This window comes from Trypanosoma cruzi, genomic scaffold (assembly GCF_000209065.1).
Source record: "Trypanosoma cruzi strain CL Brener 1047053516699 genomic scaffold, whole genome shotgun sequence".
Taxonomy (NCBI): Eukaryota; Euglenozoa; class Kinetoplastea; order Trypanosomatida; family Trypanosomatidae; genus Trypanosoma; species Trypanosoma cruzi.
Genome location: NW_001849572.1, coordinates 52,955 through 73,823, shown reverse-complemented (window position 1 = coordinate 73,823; position 20,869 = coordinate 52,955). Strand labels below are relative to the sequence as shown.

General features: G+C 58.6%; 2 protein-coding genes and 1 pseudogene across 2 annotated transcripts, besides 7 other annotated features; all 3 read right to left on the bottom strand.

Moving 5' to 3' along the window:
• Positions 1-17,089: part of a sequence feature (areas not merged during assembly with more than two copies in the genome that could not be assigned to a particular haplotype) that runs on past the window's edge.
• Positions 1,803-12,251, bottom strand: Tc00.1047053510275.130 (dispersed gene family protein 1 (DGF-1), putative; the record flags this gene model as incomplete). The annotated part of the gene is made up of 1 exon (XM_815643.1): positions 1,803-12,251. One exon carries the CDS (start codon positions 12,249-12,251, stop codon positions 1,803-1,805), a length of 10,449 nt encoding a protein of 3,482 aa, XP_820736.1.
• Positions 7,275-7,328: a microsatellite.
• Tc00.1047053510275.120 (uncharacterized protein) lies at positions 12,415-12,879 on the bottom strand (the record flags this gene model as incomplete). The annotated part of the gene is made up of 1 exon (XM_815642.1): positions 12,415-12,879. The coding sequence occupies one exon, from the start codon at positions 12,877-12,879 to the stop codon at positions 12,415-12,417; it is 465 nt and encodes a 154-aa protein (XP_820735.1).
• Positions 14,986-15,067: a sequence feature (T-rich).
• Tc00.1047053510275.110 lies at positions 15,240-17,591 on the bottom strand (annotated as a pseudogene).
• Positions 17,090-18,228: a sequence feature (haploid, Esmeraldo-like haplotype).
• Positions 18,229-20,869: part of a sequence feature (areas not merged during assembly with more than two copies in the genome that could not be assigned to a particular haplotype) that runs on past the window's edge.
• Positions 20,254-20,529: a mobile genetic element.
• Positions 20,649-20,869: part of a mobile genetic element that runs on past the window's edge.

The window sequence follows — 20,869 nt, the reverse complement described above, 5'->3', positions numbered from 1 at the left end:
CTTCGGTGTCGACCGTGGCTCTGTGCTGGAGCGCTCGTGTGCTCGTATGCGGGATGGTGATCCCGTTTTCGCTTGAGCCCTGAATTCACAGTACGTGCATTCGAACGGGGTGGATGCCGTCAGACCGTCATATTCCTGGCAGCGCCTCCTATTTGTCGGGGGAACTCTTGCTTGTGGAATTTCTGAAGATAAAACACGATTCCGGCTTGCCTTTCGTACGACGCCGTGCGGAAGCTGCATGAGAGTGGCTTCGGCCTGGGCTGTGCAGTCTGTGGCGGAGGTGCGATCGGTGTGCCGTCTCTCGCTCTCGTCCTCGCTCAAGTGCTGGGCGGTAATTCCGGCGGGATTTCTGGAGGTTCCGACTCACCGCGAAAGTTAACTTTCCACAGCGCCTGGGAGCGCGTAATGCCATGGGCGTTAACCATGTGCGTCACGACACTAGTGCGGCAACCGCAGTGCTTGCCGCACACCGGGCAGTCTGCCGGGCGTCGGATCGTGGCGGGGTGGAGTCCAGCGGGAGGAGGAGGCGTTTCCGTGCGAAATTCTTTGCGTGTCTGCTGTGCGGCATCCGCGCCGCACCAACGGCATGTGCGTGGGGTGGCGGGTTGCAGTGGTCGTAGCAGCCATCCATATTGTGTGCGAAACTCCGGAGCGAAAGCAGGCTGATGCGGCCTCTTCCCCACGAGTGAGGGTGGCGTCCGTGCGCGTCGGTTCCCAGTCGCCTGACACAGTGGAGCGGCGAGTTTCGGCCCTGAGCTGTCGGGCACGAATAATACTTTCGGCCAGTACGACGATGCCGGTGCTCCATTTGCCTGTGAGCTGTGCGAGGTCGGACGCCTCCTTGGCTTATGCATCACATGCTTCGTTCTTGGGTATGTCGCAGTGGCCAAAGGCAAACTGCATTCGTGTGTGCGCTACTCAGTGCTGCGGGCGGGAAAAAAGGGGTACGTCCACAATGTGAGTCGCCAGGTGATCCAGAACCGTCGACGTGTGCTCGCGTGCTTCCACGATTCAACGAGAAGTCGCATAAACGCACGCTGCCGTGGAAAAAGTCTCGGCGAATATCGTACTCTTCATGCTAACACCGCACTCCTCTGTATCGGCTGTGGTGCATCAATTTCGCACGTCCGGAAGGGAATTGGGAAAAAAAAAGCAATTCCTCGTGGAGGCATCTCCGTACCAGCGCGGCCAATCCGCAACGATATCCCTTGCCTGTGGAATGCGGCGCGCTCGAGGATAAGCGTGGAACGTGACTGGGATGGCTTGGTCCGTCACTTCCACCGCTAAAGAGACATCGATCACCCTCTACAATCGCCACACCAGAACAGGCTGGAATCATGGCAATGCGTCGCGCCCCAATACATAATCCCGCTCAAAGACGTTCCTGGAAACCCGGAGCCCTGCTACTACTCCGTCGCCGCTTTGCTTCTGAGAGCCGTAACGCCTCCTGCATGTAAATCCACGGTAAGGCAGAGCTGCAATTCATTAATTCCACTAGGCGGTTCGCTGGATCCTTCATCCATTGCACAAAATGAGCGTTGAGTTCCTCGCACGCAACTCCATGAAATTACGGTCCGATACAGCACAACATCAGCAGTAACAAGAGCGACAACTCAATCCCCTTCCACACAGTCATCGTGAAACGGGAAAAACTCCTGAATGCACCCGCTCAAAATAGAAACAAGTCGATAGAAACAACGACCAACAAAACTGTCGGTGCTGTTAACGATGGCTGGCTGTGGTGTGCAGCACAGCCATGGCCCCTCAAGCACCGCATATTTACTAATTCCACTTGGCGTACGTCACATGGCGGCGTAATCGATCATAGGACTCGCACTGGATGCACGGTCGAGCAGGCTCATAGCGTCTGAGCGGATGTCACCGGCCATAGGCTGCAACGGCGGCGCGGGTGGTCGGTACGACGACGCAACAGTGGCGCCTATGGCGTACGACGATGACTTCATTTCGTGGGGCTTCTGCGTCTCCTCGTCGCTCTCCTCGTCATCGCGCAGCAGTGCCTCCAGCCCACCACGCCGCGGCTCTCGCAGCTCCTGCCAGTGGCGGTCCTCCGCGTACCACACAACGACGCTGTACACAGTGACCGCAAGCAGCACAGTGATCAGCAGCAGCACGATAGCCGCGTACGCCCTCGCACCGCCGTCGCTCGGCGCAAGGTGGTTTGCCGCGCTCACCAGGCACAGCGCCGCAAGGAGCACAAGGCTCGCAGCGTGCATCACCGTCAGGAAGGCCGAGCGCATCATGTTCGTGAAGGCAACCACGCCCGCACCCGCAAGCAGCACAGCCGCCATGCAGAAGTACTGGACGTGGCAGCCTTCCGCAGACGGGTGCACAGCCGCAATCAGGCACACCACACACAGCACCGACGGCTGGAACACGCACCAGTACAAGTAGCTGCCCCTCATGTTCGTCAGCATGCCGCCGTACATCCGCTGCTGCGCCGCGGGGCACCAATACCCGACGGGGTACAGCAGGCGCTCGTGCAGCGGCTTCCTCGAAAACTGCCAGTACTTCGTGAAACTCGCGCCCACGTGGCGGGCAATGAAGTAGCACACGCCAGCAGGGAACGCCACACCGTACAGCACGCCAGCGACACCAATCACGCGGTGCTGCACGCGGGCGTCGGACATCGCCAGTGCGAGCACGGAGCCAAAGAATATGCCGAGATGCATCGCGTGCGCCACGACGTACGTCAGGCTCGGGAAGCGCATCGCAGCCCACGCACTCGCCGCGTCCACGCCGCGCCACCGCTGGAAGGCGGCCGTCACACCGCAGTGCACGCACCCGAACACAGCGGCGAGCAGCGCGTTGCCCACCACCATCCACAGTGGGCCGAGGGCAGCAAACACCGACAGGAAGTACGGCAGCGCAACGGTGCTCGCACGCTCCTGCGCCGAGGCACATGACATCCTCGCAAACACGCCGAGCGCCTGCATCTCCAGGATGGAGCCCAGCCCGCCGGTCACCACCACAGCAACAGCCGTCGCACCCGCAACAACGCCGGTGATCGCCGAGAGAGCGCTGGCAGCAACGGGCAGCGTGTTCGACCTGATCGTGAAGGACCCAAGCAGCACACCCTTGCAGCCGCCGGACACCGCCACAGCGTCGCAGCGAATAACTATCGTCTCGTCGGCAGCAATGAAGTAACCGCGGTGCACGGGCACAGCCAGCTCCAGGACGGTGGACGGATTCGTCGCGTTGCGCACCCACGTCGCGTTGCGCAGCATCGCTCCCCACGGACCGCCAAACCCGCTCGGCTGCGCCGTCGACACCGGCACTAAGCTCAGGTGCTTGCCGAGCTGCGGGTCGCGTGCCCATCGAAACGGAGGCGGCAGCGTCACCATCAGCAGCGTCGGGACGGCGCTCCCACCGCCGCGGATGTCGTTCTGCGTCAGGCTTCCACCAGCCGCCGTCGTCGTCACGGCGAGCGTCGGGCACGCCACATCGCTCCACCACACCGTGCTGCTCAGTGACCCCGATGCCGTCATTGTCGCGGTCGGCAGCGCCACCGTCTCCGTCATTTGCAGGGTCTCCGTCTGACTGTACTGCGTCAGACTGCAGTGCGTCGGAGTCGGTGTCGCCGTCCACTTTGGTGTCGGGCTGCGCGTCTCCGTCAGCGTCGCCATGTGGCTCAGCGGCGGCATAGCGGGCGTGCGGTTGCACCCGTCCACGTGCGGCAGGTACACCGGCAGGCAGTCGCGCCCGTACCCGCCCTCAGCACAGCGGCAGCGACACGACCCCGACATCGCCCTCGTCGCAGCAGCAAAGCAGTGCACGTCGGCGTCGCACACGCCACACGCCACGGGGCGGAATTCCCCGATGATGCCGGCGGACCTGTAGTCCATAGGCCGCAGCGCCTGTCCGTTGAGCGTCAGGCACCCCACGACGAACCTTCGGCCGGCGCCCACAAGCGCAACGGTGCCGTCCATCACGACAGGCCCACTGCCAGCGTTCCCGTGAAGCGTCAGCGTGCTCTGCACAAGATCCGCACCGCGCGGGTACGACGGCAGCGAAAGGAGCCTGCCGCTGATGCTGTTGCCGCGCACCGACAGCCACGACCCGGACACAAACAACGCCGACCCCCGCAGCACCAGCAGCGCGCCATCGGTCAGCGCACCGGCGTTGTCGTTCACTACGACGGCGGACGCGTTGGCCTCCACCCCGCTGTCGAACACCAGCCCATGCGCGGCGTACACCTGGCTCCCCAACACGCGCAGCACAGCGCCCCCCGATGCCACCACGCGCGCACTCGCGTACAACGCAACGTCGCCACCGAACACAGCCGCGTCCAGCGCGACACCGCCACCGAAAAGCTCCAGCACCGCGCCGTCCACCACCACCGTCCGTCCACCAGTCACCACGGTCACGAGGAACACGCCGAACACAACCAGCACAGACCGCACGAGCCGCAGGCCAGACAGCACCAGCACCGGTGCGTACGGCGAGGACCGCGAGCCGAGAAGATACACAAGCGGCGTCGACCTCGCGGCAACCAGCAGGGAGTCGGTCACCGTCAGCACGGACCCCGCGGAAAACGTGCCGCTCAGCACAAGCGCGCCGTTCAGCGCCTCCACATCGCACACCGACAGCTCCACCGGCCCGCTCTCGTCGCTCCCCGCCGCCCTTGCATCGCGCAGCGCTCCACCGCCCATCACGTACAGCACGGCGCCGTTACGCAGCGACACGTTCTGCACAACAATCCGCACGCCGTCCAGCGCCATCCACGGCACGTAGAGCACAGGACTCACGCCGTCCAGCACAACGTGGCGCAGCGTCACCTCGCTCGCGCCGGCAGGCACAACGAACACCGACCGCACCGTCATGCCCTCGCGGACAAACACACTCGACGCAGTTCCCGCAGCAGGCGGCAGCGCGGGAGCTCCCACAGGCACGCACGCCTCGCCGTACTCGCCGCTGCCGCACGCGCACACGCACACACCGTTCCTCATGCTCGCAGAGGCCGTCCCGGGCGCGTAGCAGTGCGTGTCCCTGTCGCAGGCGTCGCACCCAGCAACGTCGATGCTCCCAGCGTCGCCAAATCCAGCCGCAGCGTACTCCTCCGCCGTCGACAGAACACGCCCACCAGCGTAGTTGCACGCCACCCTCAAATGCGCCCCAGCCGCAAGCGACAAGCTCAGCGACAGCATCCGCGGCAGCAGCGCACGGTTGCGCACGAAGCTCAGCGTGCTCCCAGCAGCGGTCACGGCGCCAGCAGCGTAGAGCATCTCCCTCGAAACGCCGTCGTGCACGTTGTCCTTCGCCAGCAGCATCGACCCGCCATCCAGGCTCACCGTCGAATAAATCGCCACCGCGTAGTCCTCCGTCGACAAGAATTCGTTCCGCACAAGCGCCACAATGGAGCCCGACACGCTCACAGCCCCACGCACAGACACCGCGTTCTTGCACAACAGGAACTCGCTGTCAACAAACGCCACCACGGAGCCGCCGCTGGCCGCAACACCGCCCTCCACCGACACGCACAGCCCCAGCGCCGTCTGCACCGACAGCCCGTCCACGTGCAGCGCACCGCGCGAATGCAGCGGCACGCCGCCAACCAACAACACGCCAACAGCGTCGCGGAACACAGCCGCCACGTGCGTGCGCGCAATGGTCAGCACGCTCCCCGTCATATTCACTTTGTGCAACACGAGGCACGCGGACGCGTCGCCAAGGTCGTAGGCGCCGCGGTACGCAACACGCGCCTCTGCAATCAGCACCGAGTCCACCACAGTGACGCGCGAGCCCGGCGGAAATCGGTTCGCCACCACCACGCCGCCGCCAGAACACGACTCAAGCCCGCTGATCAACACATCGGCGCGCTCGCCAGCAGACGGGTCGGAACGCCACCCAACAACGTACAGGCTCGCACCGCCCAAAAACGTGCAGTTCGCCAGCGTCACGTTGCGCACGCTCCCCGACATCGACTCCACGTCCACCACGACGTCCGCCGCAAGGGTCACACCAACGTAGCACACCACCGACGTCCCAAGACCGGCGTTCAACACTCCATCCACACGCACGTCCCGCACGCACAGGTCGGCGCCGTCGGTGCTCGGCGGCTCGGGAGCAGCGACGGGCAGGCACGCATCGCCGTGGCCGCCCTCCGCGCACGTGCAGGCGCAGCCATCACTCGAGGCCGCCGTCGTGTACGCAGGGAAGCACGACGTCGCGAGGGTGCATGGATCACTGCAGCTCAGGATAGTGGTATTGTACACGGACGGGATGCTGTATTCCACTCCCTCCTCGCCGTTCACTGTGTTGCACGCGGCCACAATCGCTCCGTTTGTGATATCGCGAGACGCCGTGGGTACCTGCAGTATTATTGGCGTGACCGTGCTGGACATGAGTCGGTTGCCAGACAAAGACACCGTGGAGTCGCGGAGATGCACAGTGGGGTCAAAAACAATAAGGGCTTCCGATGGTGATACGCGGCAGAGGTTGCCGCTCAGCTGCAGCCAGGAGTTGTAGTAGATGTAGGAAGAAAAGACTGGGAAGAACACAACCGAGCTTCCCTGTATGTCGTTGCCCTGAAACACAACCGCTGACCGAGACTCCACACGTAATGCCAAAATTACCAATAAGAAGTACCTCACCGGCCTCGAAACAACGTTGCCTCGGATCACCACAGCAGAGTTGTTCAGAACCTTCAGCGATGAGGATTGGCTAGACCCTTCAAGATATATCAGCGTACTGTCACCGCCGGCCATATGAAAAGTGTTACCCACCACCGCAAACACAGAGTGCCACGACACCCTCAACGCAGATCCGAAAACGTGAATGGCGCTTGACGATGCCGTCACGCTCTGAAACACATTGCCACTGAACACCACCGCGGAGTCATTGCTGATCGCCAACTCATTCATCGCAACACACGACGGCCTCCTAAGGCCCAAACCCGACCGAGGGATCAGCCTCGTGGCAGTGAAGCGGTTCCCGCTGATCGTGATGTTCGTGTGCGGTGGAAACACACCCTCCGGGCTGAGCAGCGCGTCAGTAAATGTGTTGCCGGTGACGACGATGTTCAGCGACCCCACAGCGGCGTACGCGTTGCCCAACAGCAACAGCACGGCGCCGTCCCTCCACGTGCATCCATAAAACGTGACATTCGCCACGTCGCCCGTCATCGCCCCAACCAGCACCGTCAGTCTCATGCCGCCCCCGCTGAACGTCACGTTGCGGTAGCACAGCCACGACAGCCCGTCGCCCACAGTCTGCGCCACTTCGGGGTACACCATGTCGCTGATGCACTCACCAACCGGCGGTGGCAGCGGTGTGGGCGGCACTGGTGGCGGCGGCGGCGGCGGTGGCGGGCCAGCAGGCACAGGCGCCGGGACACACACATCGCCGTGCCCTCCAGCAGCGCACTGGCACTCGCAGCCAATGACCGCCGTCGTCAGCGGGGCAAAGCAGTCGCTCTCCTTCGTGCACTGCCCGCACGCGGCAACCGTCGTCACGTTGTTGATGCCGTTCAGCTCCAGTTCAGCCGCCGTCGTCACCAATCGCCCCGCGACCTTCAGACACCCAGCAACGAACCGGTAGCCGGCGTCAGCCCGCTTCAGCAAGGATACCGACAGCCCCGTCGAGCCCATCTTGCAGCCCGTCAGCGTCACAGCACTGCTGCTGTCAATGGTCACAAATGCGGACTCAGTGTCGTAAAACATCGCACCCACTTCCACGTCGTTGTCGCGCCAATCCAACCAGCTTGACTGCTGAACAGTCCACAAGACATCGTTACAGATGGCGTAGCGCACGGAGCCGCTGTTCCCCACAACACGCAGCACGCTGTGATCCGAGACGCTGAATCCTTGGTGCTGATACAGCAGGCTTACCCCGGAGAACATTGTATTATTGAGCAGCGCAAAAACAGAGTGGTCACTCACACTGAGCCTGTACACGTAGAACACGTGTGTGTATCCCTCAAAGCTGCAGTACCGCACATACAGCGAGCTGCCACCCACCAGCTTCAGCGTCCCGGTCGAGTACAGAACAAACGCATCACGATTCGTTGCATGCGCCTTGACGTTGCTGACCAACAGCGTCGACGCACTCAACACGACGTTTCCCAGCAAAAATACGCTCAGGGTTTTGCTCACAACGCCCGGTAATTCGAACTCGAAGGTCTGCACCGCATCAACCTCCGTGACGGCGATCTCGCAGTGCTGCGGGAGGGCATTTATAAAAGCAACGGCGGAGGACCGCATCACCGTCTGGCTCACGCGGATCAGGACGCCAGATGACTCGGCCGCCTCAGCACCCCCAAAAAACTGCAGCGCGGCACCCTCACGAAATGTGCACCCAGTGAGCGTGATGTTAACGGGGAGATGCAGCGGCATGCTGTTGAGAAAGAAAGTCAGCACGGCACCCACGCCGCTGAATGTCACGTCCACGTAGCAGTGGTGCGTCCTCCACATCTTCAGCGTGAGGTTCGTCAGCGTCTGGTTCACCACGCAGCTCGTGTCGCCGTCGACGGCTCTCTCCGCTACGGGCGGCACAACCGTGTCGGGCACCTCGAGGGGAAGACAGGACGCGCCATGCCATCCGTCCTTGCAGCTGCACGAGCACGAGCTGCGGTCCACCGACTCCGTCCCGGGCATGTAGCACGCCGCGTCCTCGTTGCATGTGCCACACCTGAAAAGCACCACTTCCTCCGGAAACACATAGTCGTACGGCACCTCCTCATCGCCCTGCAGGTTGCATCCCACCACAAACCGCGCGGGTGACTCAACAATCGTGTTCGATTTAAAGAGCTTGGCGAAGAGTGCGTTTCCTTCCACCTGACGGTTGTGTGCAAGCGCCACGGTGGTGCCGCTGCCCGACAGCTGAATTTTTTGCCAGGAATACGGAATATTTAATACTGAGGCTGCACCCACGCCGTTGCCCTCCACACGCCACTGCGCACCTCCCTCGAGTGTCACCGAGCCAGACAAATACACCAGCGCGGAATCAAAAATTTCCGTCCCACCAACGAAGGTGCAGTCCGCCACCCGCAGCAGCCCCGCGGACCTCACGGTGGTATCCCCAAAGAGAATAACGCCATTGACCGCGCTCATCGTGTTGTTCTCCATGTCAAAGTAGCCGCCGTTCCTCACATCAACAGCGTAAACGCAAACAGATGATTCCACACCCTCATCGTCCTCCGCCGTGCTCAGCGTATTTCCCTTCACAATAATCCCGCCACCATCAACAACAACAGAATCGGATAAATAGACTGCGTACCTACTCGCCTCGACGTAGTTGTCGAGTAGCAGCAGCGTCATATTCGCACTGAGAGTAAACTCCACAAATAAAATGGCATGGCCCGACGTCGTCACAATCGTACTGCCCACCACCAGTATCTGGGAGCTCACGCCAAAAACACCCCTGAACTCCAGCTCACCAGAATCCAGCATCGAGGATGTCACGTTCACATGCACGCGCGCACCACTCCCCCTGATCGACAGTCCCATGAGGACGCACTGCAGCAGCGTGATGTTGAGTGTCTGCTGTGGCGCGTCAAAATACGACAGGTCCAGCACAATCGCGGCGGTGAAGGTCACGTTGACGAAGCACAGACCACGCACACCGGGATCAGGAACGTCCAAAGAGTCGATGCTGCCACCGTGCACGCAGCGGACCTCCGTGTTCTTCGCGTCAGGGAGCGGAAGCGGCCCAAGGCCGTCCGGAGCCGCAGCCGGCAGACACGTGTCACCGTAGCCGCCAGAAGCACACACGCACTCACGGCCGCTGATGCTGCTCGTCCTCGCAGCGAAGCACACGGAGCCCACCGTGCACGCACCGCAGTCCAACACCGTCACGGGTGCTCCAATATTGAGCTCTTCTTGGTAATTCGTCACAGTTGAGCCCCTTGCCTCGTTGCACACGCCGTAGATGATCGGGCGCGTGTCGGATGGTGGTGACCAGTTGCTTGTCATATATGTAAAGGACGAGAACGAGCCATACGTGAAGTTGTTTTCAAGTATCGACCACACACTCTGATCGCGGAACGCCACGCCGTTTTCCTTGGCCACGTACACAACGTGGGCGGTGCGGAACTCGTTGTTGCGGTACACCAGCCAGCTGCCGCCAGTCACGGTCAACGTGTTTGCCATGAGCATGGCAAAGCCGAGACGGAAAGTGCTGGACACAATCTGCAGCACGCTGCCGCTGTCCACAACAACATCCTTGAACACACACGCGCCTTTGCCGTATTCGGTGCTCGGCGCACTCCACGAGCAGTTCTGTATGGAGAACACGGAGCCGCCGCTGACACGCAGGTCCGATGCAAGAGCGTACATCACGTGCATCTGCGAATTGACAGCGCAGTTGTCCATGTAGAAGACGCTGGACAGGTTCACGCCGAGGCCGCGCTCCACGAGCATCGCAGCGCACGAACCCCCGCCACACACCAGCGTAGACCGCGTCATGACAAACCGCGTCGACAGAAGCCGGACACCATCCAGGACAAGCGCGGGGCCGTGCCGGGATTTCGCGTGGCCACGGGTCGTCGGCACGTACTGCGACCCGCCAACCGTCGCGCGCAGCGTTGAGTTCGCCAGCAGCACACTCGAGTGCAGCGGCATCGCGCCATGCAGCACGATCGTGCCCTCCAGCGACGTCACATTCGTCATGTTGACGATGGCGTGGGGCATCAGGCGCGCCGTGCTCTCGCTGAGGCCACCAATCCGCAGCTGCGCGCCGCCCGAAAGCACGCAGTGGCGCAGCGTCACGTTCAGTGCGTTATCGAACGCGTCCATCAAGCGCAGGTCCACCGCCACAGTGATCGGTCCGCTGAACACCACCGAGTCGAAGCACGCCGTCGCACGCCCGCCGCCAACCGTCACCGACTCCGTCAGCGTCACGCCACTCAAACAGCCCTGCGAACCACCACCACCGCCGCCGGCCCTCGCAGGCGGCACGTCGAACGGCAGGCACGACTCGCCCACACCGCCGGCACGGCAGCCGCACACGCAGTCGTTGAACGACGCCGTCAGCGCATCGAAGCACGCCAGCGCTGCCGCACAGCCGTCGCACGGCACCACGCTCACGGAGGGCAGGCCGGCCAAGCGGTAGTCGCCGCTGCTCCGCAGCACCCGGCCGCCCGCACGGTTGCACTGCACCGACACGGCGCCGCTCGTGATCGTCGACCCGGAGACAAGCGTCGCGCCAGTGGCAGCGCAGCGCGCAATCGACACGGCACCGCCGCCCAGCGTCACACCCGACAGCGACGCCACCGACGACGCCTCGCCCACCGCCCACACGTCGCGCAGCTCCAGCCACCCGCCGGCACCGATCGTCCCACCACCGCAGCGCACCAGCGACGACGCGACAGACCCCTCGACGCCCACGAAGCGCAGCACCGAATCAAACACCGCGAGGCGCTCTCCAAGCACAATGCCGCCGCCGCTGCTCACAACCGAGACGTTCGTCACGGAGAACACCGAGTGGCTCCGCAAGCTGAGACGCGTCGAGGATGACACATGCAACGCGGACGCGGTCGGACCGCCCGACGCCTCCAGTGACACGCCGTCAAGCACCACCGCGCTCGACAGCAGGTCCACGTCGCCGCCAACGTGCACCGCCGACCCACCCGCGTGCAACGACCTCAGCACAGTGTTGCTCACACGCAGCTGCGACTGCAACAGCGACGTCGCGTGCAGCAAAAGCGGCGACGCCACCGCGTCCGTCAGCCCGCTCAGCTGGGAGTGGCGCATCGGCCCCGCCGTCACAATCGTCGAGTCACGGACCGTCACGTTCGTGTGTGCCGGCAGGTTGTGCACAAACACAAGCGAGCAGTATTCGCCGGACAGCCCGCTCACGCTCACCTCCAGGCTCCGGTCACTCGCCGGCTCACCGCTGTAGCCCCACACGTAGATCTGCGCACCGCCGTCGCACACGCAGTTCCTCAGTTCGATGCGCAGCGCACCGGAAAGCATCGCCGCAACGTCGAACACCACAGCCACGCCGTTCGTGATGGACACGCCGTCCATCAGCACCGTGTCCACGGCGCGGCCAACCGTGATGGCTCTGTCCACCGTGCCGCCCCGCAGTCGCAACACCACCGCATGCACTGCGGGCATCCACGCCGCCGCAACCAGCGCCAACACAACAAGCAGCGCCACACGCACAGCCGCAATGGCCCTGCGCCGCACACGGTGCCGGCCGCGCGGACACGCGCCCACCGCAGACCGCATCCACCGACCCAGACAAGTACCAACAGGGCCGTCGTGGTGTGTCGCACCCGCCCCGTCGACCATAATTCCAGCTTTCAAAATCCCTTCCTACAGATGGCAAATCCAGTGACACGATTCCGCCAGATCGTTATCCCACTACTGCTACTAAACCTAATACTGCAAGTAATCCCTAACACCTTGAAACGATAGTTGTGCTGGTCAAGCAAAAGTATCTCTAACTGCATGCTCAGAAAAAGAATAAAAGGCAGCAACAACAGTAACCAAACACAGTGGCACGCAGAGGCATCCGGTCATACACAATCCTCATCACATTACAGCCGCCGACACAAAGCCGCGCAGACGCAATCAAGTCAGTGACACCATTGCCCTCCCACCGCCCACACAGCCCCGTACAGCCACCGTGCCGAGTGGCGGAACCCCGGCAAAAAGCCACATGACCACTGGCACCGCTCCTGTTGCCGAATGGCTGCATCACAGGGCGGTCCCGATGCCGTGCACGACACACAAGAGCCGAGGCAGACCACGTGGCAGCGTTACGACCGCCAGCCATCAAGCGCGTCCGAAAGGTGTTGTTGTTGGTGGTGCGTAAGTGGAGTGGAGAGCTCGCCGGTCGCCAGCAGTCAAAGCATCGCTTCTCGTTCACGCGAGTCGGCATTGCACAGCAGGCAGTGGCACCATGCGCGGACGGCATACACAACAAAGGAAAAATAAAGAAGCACGGCGGCACTCAAACACGGGGAAAAGGGTCCACATCGATTGCACATTCCGATTGGCTCACAGACATCCGGATGGTGGTCGCGCCGCTGCTCTGCGGTGCGTGTGGCGTGTGACTGCAGTGGACAGAGGGGATGATGAGAGGGGTGGGAGACGCAGTGCGGCCCTCATCCATTTCGGTTAACTGTGACACCGGTGACGTCTTCCCGTCAGATCGCCTGCAGCAAAGACCGTCGCCGTCAGCAGCGGTCGGTGCATTCCCTCTCCCACTGGGGCACAACTCCACCGACGCAGTCGCCCGCCTCCTCCCCACCAGCACAACGAGGGAGCAACGGCAAAAGATGAGACACGCACGGCGAAACACCGTGAAGCAGGCACCAAAACCAAAGCTCCTCCAACAAATTCATCGTGAAGCAAAATAAAATATTATGCGAGCGCAGAAAAAATTCACACAAACTGAAAAACAACAATGACGGTGCAGAGGCAATAAATGGTCGTGGTGCGCAGCAGCCGTGGCATCGCGCCCCTCCCTCATCAAACGGCACCGCACCACAACGCAGCGTGACGACAGCCTGCAATGACGACGATTGAGTAGCACGCACAAAGCGGCATAAACCTTTCATCCAGCACTCGCTCAAATTTACGCTCTCAGTATGTACTGCCAACGACATCGGGAAGGACACGGAAGGGGACTGTCCTGTCCATCCTCCTTCTGCTCACAACAGACCCTCCCCATCCTCCTCCTCGCTGAGCCCTGGGTTCCGCGCAACGCCGTCAAGCAAATCCACTTCCATGGAAGCCCCCAATGCGCAGGGCAAGTCTAGCAGCCACCCACGCTCACTCTCCCGCTCACATTTCCCCTCCCACAACTTTTCCACACACAAAAGGACAAAGACATGGAAAAGAAAAGCCTGCAGCACAACGCATGCAGAAGCAACGCCATACACGCCGCACCGCAAAAAAAAAAAAAAAAAAGCGGCCGCAACAAGAGCGACGGGTCGAATTCAAATCCACGGCGCTGCGCTTTACTTCTCTCTTCCCCGACGGATTGGCGTCTCACACTCACAGTGAGGCACGGTGCACACCATCCGCTCCCCTCCGTGTGCACTCAGAAGTCCGGCGCACAGTCACCCTCGTGCCATCGCAATGGGGAGCACAAACAACCGTCGTCGAGGACCATCGATGCCTCTAACAGAAAAGAAAAAGAAAAAGAAATGAGGGCATGTCAACAGCACAGCCAGCAGAGAGACACTCAACAGGACGCGGAGACACTCAGCGACACTGAAGACAGCAAAAACAAAAAAAATAAACCGTAGCGATTTACCAAAAACAAAAGAAAAAAAGGGTGAGAGTCCAGAAGAACTCCCAAACAACATAAAAAAGGAAAATCCATGATTCGGAAAGACGTTTATTTCATGTGCCAAGCAGCACAATACGACCGTGTGTTTGTGTATACATATTGCCCTCAACAATAAAAAGAGGTCAATAAAGGACTTTACTGTCCCACCAGCCCACACAACATCCTCCACATTTCATGCGGCATCCGGCCTGTTCTTCAAATCCTCGTTTCGTGCAGTCCATGGGACGCACAGCCGCAGGGCCGGCACCGCGTGTGGGCAACAAAAAGCAAACAAGAGGGGGAAACACTTCGCTCATTACAGTGTGCAGAAGACAGCCATTAAGTAAGGAAGTCACTGAGGATGCACAGTGGCCCGTCGGCAATGCGTCCGGCACAGCTCTCCGCCCTTCATCACCGCACGGTGGCAGCGGCACACGCCCATCCACAGAAAAGAAAAACACGGCGGCAGGGTGTGGCTGTGTGTGTGTGGCGCTGCGGGTGTCTGCCCGCCCTGACCGCAAAAAAGAAAACAAAACAAGAGGGAAAGAAATGTGTGCTCCGCCCCACCGGCCCTCGTCGCACGCCCACACGTCACGGCTCCCTCAGCGCGCCGTTCGTCGCGGCCCCTCCTCATGCGTGCAGCAGGCGAGGCGCACAGGGCCGTCGTCATGAGCGTGTCGGTGGGTGTGCGAGTGGAGCAGTTGGGCGGGAAACACACAGCACCCCTCACAGGAAGAGCGCGGCAAGAAACAATTAAAAGAGGGAAGAGTAGAAAAGAAGCAAAAAGTAAAATAAATTTAAAATAAACAAAAAGGAAGAAGAAAAATAGTTTTCAGAAATATTCATTGCCAGGTGTGTGTGTGTGTCGGTGCAGCGGAGGTCGCAAGTGTTCCACGCGGCAGCCAGTCACTCCTCACAGCGCCGCAAACCCCCACAGTCCCAACAGAAGCAGCAATGGCAGCAATATACTGCACTCACACACAGTGCCGGCATCGCTGTTATTCCCCTGCGACACATTTCCGAGGCTGCTGCTGAGTGCCGCAGCATTTACTTCCCCGAACTGTGTAATAACCTCCTCCTCCTGCACATCCGTTCCTCCCGCCTTCTCCCCATTCGCAATACTGCTCTCCAATAACGGTTCCTTTCCCGCCTGCTGTTGTCGTCCAGCAGTAGACGAGGACATGGTTCCTTCAATAGTCGTGTTCACCAGAGATGGGATAGAGGCCTTATTCGGGTTGAGGGCGTCAATCTCAGTGCTATCCAACGGGCAGTTGTACAGAAGGACGTTCGTCACAGTCACAGAAACGCCTTCTCCGTTCCCTGTGCTCACTGTGCTGCGTCCATCCCCTCCAATGTAGAAGTGCGATATCTCTTTCGAATCCTTATTTCCCAGTGCACACGGCACATCCCCACCCACACGCTTACCATCGACGTACGCGAAGCCCTGGGTGCCGTTCCTTAACAAAATTACCACGTGTTGAGTTTTCTCTGTCCCCAAAAGTGCTGCTGTGCTCCTTAGGGGTTTCGTCACCGGACAGCAACTGCCACTTCTTTTCCTTGCCGTACGACAGTCCCAAAAATACAGAATTCCCTGCACCTGTCATCTTTGCACCCAACAAAGGAATGGAGTTATCTTCCTTCGGCACCTTGTCGATGGACACCATCGCCACAAGAGTGAAGTTGTAGTTCGCGAAGTGGTACAGCTGATTCTCCCCCTGCCTGCCAACAGGCCACTCCGCCCACGCTCCCTGGAACGTCACACCATCTTCCGCCTTTGCAGCCCCACCTTTATTATTTACTGTTGCGTTCACCCCGAGGTACTCGTCCCTCCATGTGTTCTCAGAGAAGTTGCCGGACAAAAAGCCAACCAGCCCATCCGTGATCTTAAAAGTACTGCGGCAGGGATTGTCAGGTGAGGTATCCTCCTGAGCAAGTAAAGTGGCACACAGCTTGGAGACAATTTCGTCTACTATTCTTCCAGGTCTGCAGCACCTTCTTCACCCGCTGCAGCTGCTCAGTCAGACGCACAGAGACCATTCCGTGTGATGTATCATCACCGCTCTCCTTCTTCTCGTACAGTGCAATCAACTTCTCCTCATTATTATCTCCACTTTCAGCACTTTTGTACAACAGGGAGCTGGCGGCGACGTCCTCTTCCTTCCCGGATACCGGCCCAATATCAGCAATGTGCGTATTGTCCGACAGCCAAAGATGGAGTCTGCCCTTTTCTTTTTCTTTCTCATTGACTTCGTTACCTTTTTTACCAGAATACACCGGCAGAGTAACAAGCATCACTTTTCTCTTTCCACCATCGCCAAGAGTCGCTGTGATGAACCCGCTCCCAACGCGTTTCATCTGTGCCTTTGGATTGCCCCACACGCGCGAGAGTGTCCCGAGGGCCTCCGTCCACGAGTCCCCCTTGTCACCGGACTCGTACACCCTGCGGCGGCCATCATCACACGCAGTCATCATCATGGGTTTGTCCTTCTCCCACTCCACGACGGAGGGATCACTGCAGCCACCGGCAGACATCCCATTCGACAGCTTCCAACTCTTAGTATCCTTCAAGTGTAGGATCAGCGAGACAGTCTTTCCATCCTTTTCGTTGCCATCACCCTGGTTGGTCTTCTTCGTCGTCCCTTCCAGCGGAAACACAAGCGTACCGTCCTCCATCTTAACACCCGATCCACCGCTGCCAACCAGCCTTTTCAAGGGTTCATTTTGATTGACATTATAATTCCACGGGATAATGTAAGTATCATTCCAAAGTATTCTTTCGTTCTTTTCGTCTTTCTTCTCACTGACGTTCCCTTTCACCAGCATGAATCCCCAGTCAACTGCCTGATCATCGGCGGTAATTGTCCAACTGTAATTTCCAGCAAGCATGTAAATATCACTTCCCCGCACGACTGTTGTTGGTCGGCTCACATGTATATTCTTCACTTTTTAGGAAACAGCCTGATCCGCTATGCTGCAGACGCCTTTCTTATCGTCGGAAGAAAATTCCTCCAGTACTTGTTTCTTCAATTTTGTTGTAGCCAACTCCTCTTTTGCTTGTTCACCAGTCAACGCCAGGAGCTTCGAGGCAATCCCAGTAAAACCTTCTTCACCCTCCTTCGCGCAATGCGCCTCGGCAACGGCAAACACATCAATCCCCACTTTCAAAAGACTGGGAACACGGAGCAAAGCCACCGTTTCTCCATCTTTCTTATCTCTCCAAACAAAACGTTTACCCTTTGAACATTCCGGGGATGACTCCTCACCCCAGTGACTGCAGCTCCTCAACTGCCGCAGCACATCATCACGACGAGGAGGAGCAGCACCGCTGAATAAAAGAGGTGCCGGGACATGTTGGGCCTCTGCGGCTCACTCTCTCCTCCTCCCCTCCTCCTTCCGCGGGATCCGGTCACGCAGCGACGGTTGTGTATGCGGGGTGCCTTCACTGCAGCAACACGTGAGTGCATATAAATATGTGTGCCTGTGGGCGGTGTGTGTGCTGTTGGTCCTTTCGGAGACGTCAAATTTCACAGTAGCGATTCGCGTTTGGTATTAACTTCTTTCTTGGAGGCGAGCAACGGACAGCAGCGGCAGAAAGACATCACAACAGCAGTGCACACCGCCACCACTCACAGTGAACCACAACATCACCATCCCCGCAGTCATTACTCCCCAGCACCTCTCAACAGCATAAAAAAATTAAGAAAAAAAAAATGAGCAGCCTCCCAATGGGGACCGCAGGCCATGGCTCTGCAAATAAGGCAAGCGACAGGGGGCCACATGAGCAGCGAGGAATACCAGAGTTGCACTGCAACGGCACGGCGGCGTGATACCCCGTGGGGAGCATCGATGCAGACCAGCAACACCGCCTGCAAGAAAAGTTGCTTCTCCTGCTGAGCAAAAAGGAAAAACGGTCTCGGCAGCCCAATAGTGAGAGGTCGCCTGCACCTCTTCGCAGAACCTGCAAGCTCTGCAGGCAAAAAGATGCAGATGACGCTCTGCTGCACGCGTGACGGCCGTCGCACCCTTCACAATGGCAATCGCATCCTGTGGCACCACACGCCGCAGCGGGTGCGCAGAGTCTCCGTCTCCCTCACTCCTGCCCCTCTCACTGAAAACACATTGGTGGCCGTGGCACACTCACCGACATGTCAGAAAGCACTTGTTTTTCTTCTTCCCCCGCACATCGCACAGCAGCACCGCCAAACACATGCCACTCCTTCTTTCGCGGATTCTCCTCAGACACGCCTCCCACCACATTCATCAACCCACAGGCACGCCTCCCACCACATTCATCAACCCACAGGCACGCCTCCCACCACATTCATCAACCCACAGGCACGCAGTCCGTAAACGTCACGCTGCTGCCCCGCATGATGGAGCCGCAAACACACCAAAATGGCACCCCGCTACTCGGCGCAAGCACTGTCTGGACACACAAAACAGGTTGCCCCAGTCAACAACAGCCCCCTCCAAGCAGTGAGGCAGGACTCGTCACCAACAATCAAACAATCAGCCCTTTGTCTCCTCCTTCCGCCATGCACAAGATTCTGCCTGCCCCATAGATCCTCCGTGGCGCCCGGACTCTCAATGAGCAGAAAACACACTATGCGTTCCTCGGCTCAACGAGACGCCCATTGACAATCCTCAGCCAGTCGTCTCCCCGGGCTATGCATGGAGAGCACCACGGCAAGAATGCACAGAAGCTTATATGCAAACCTCCCAACCCATTCCACGTCAATAAAAAGCATGGCACCAGACATGGGCTTCACAACAATGTCGGCTGGCGCTTCCCTGAGAAGTCCCCAATACACACTGCACGTGATCAGAGTAAAGAAAAAAGCAACGCCTCCAGTCCGACCGTCATTCCGCGGTGGAGATCAAAGCACAGTCCAAAAAAATGCCGCAAATCATCACATATTTCACACAGACCATCCGCGGCTCATGAGTCAAATGCACAGCACAGAAGAAGGGTCATGCTCACAAACACGCAACGCACAGACAAAGAGGGAGTTGGGAAAAGCAGCACTAGAGAAACCTCAGCCAACGACAGAAGAGCTCGTGGGTGCTACGTCCAAAGCCATTCTTTGTGAATGCAAATGACAATAACAACAAACAACGTGAAGCACCTGTCAGGCGCCACAATATGGGCCATAGACACCACCCACCCATTCACTCGTCTCCCTCCCAATGGTGTGGCCCTCCTTCACCTCCACAAACACGTTTGCCTCTCAGTCATGCGAGCCTCTAACGCAAGCACTCAAGATGCGTTTCGGTAATCCAAACGCAAACACCTCTGACAAACAGAGAAAATGCTCGCAGAGACCACACGGCTCCTCAACGCAGCCTCAAGCCCTCCTCACGACTCTTTAATGCGATGGAGAGGAATAAAAGCGACTCTCGTGTCACAGAGGGTGGCCAATGGGAGCTGTGTCCACATGCAGAGAATGCCAAGTTGTGAAACAGGAGAGGCAAGAGGAGTGCTCGCAGTGGACGTCACCTGCCACGTCTGAAGTGCATCGTCACATTCGTGCAGCGGGGAACCAACGACACGGTTGTTGCGGTGGCTGCCCGTGTATGCACCTCACACTCGGGCCAATGAACGCCTCAAGGAACATCCTACCAAAAGTATACAAATCGCTGTGCAAACAGTAACAATTCTTGCCAACGTCCCAGCGGCCGCTCTTTTGGCGAGGCGCCGCTCTCCTTCTTCCTTTTCTCCCGTGTGTCACCCTCGTATGAAATCAAAACACCCTCCACGTCTGGTGTCATCAAGTGCCTCCAAAGCATAAAAAGAATATCTACAGGGGCCGCTGGCCGGATCCTAAGTTTATAAATAACAGAAACCAAACAAGATAGGAATAAGAAATGAACGAATGGAATAAAAATGGGGATTCACCGTATCCTCAAGGTCTAGCAACAAGTAAGTGTACATTAATGTATGCATACTTTGTTAGTCACCATCGTGACCTAATCACTCTATTCGGATCAGAAATATATATATGTAGGTGTGTGTATTCATAACTTAAGAAGTGGCAGACTTTAGGCTCCTCCAGCCACAAGAACCCGTCGCAAGGGTGTGAACCAAAAAGGGAACGGGTGGGAAAATAAGAAATAAAAAGTTAATAAAAAATCCTTCTTGCCGCTATCGTCTCCCTGCTCCCTTCAATCACCGTCTTCCAAAAGTATTCATGCGATAGGAAAAGGATCGTACAAAAATATCTCCGTTTTCTCAGGGCATATTCATTTAGGCGGCCAGTCTCTCCCGTGAGCATCCTCCTCGCAAGCTCCCAATAAAAACATAAAGATATATTTCTGTGGGGTTCTTTTCCTATCGCATGAATACTTTTGGAAGACGGTGATTGATGCAACCGAAGGAACCGATAACATCAAGACGAGTGTTTTAATTCTTTTTATTTTTTTTTTTACCATCCCAGTAACCTTCTTTTTTAAGTCCCCACCCTTGCGACGGTGTCTTGTGGCTGGAGGACCCCAAAGTCTGCCACTTCGTAAATAAGAAATATATTTATTTATGTATGCATCCAATCCGAATGCAGCGTTCAACATGTCGCGAGAGTGGGGCCACCATAATGCATAAATATATAAATATGCGGAGCAAACAGCGAGGATT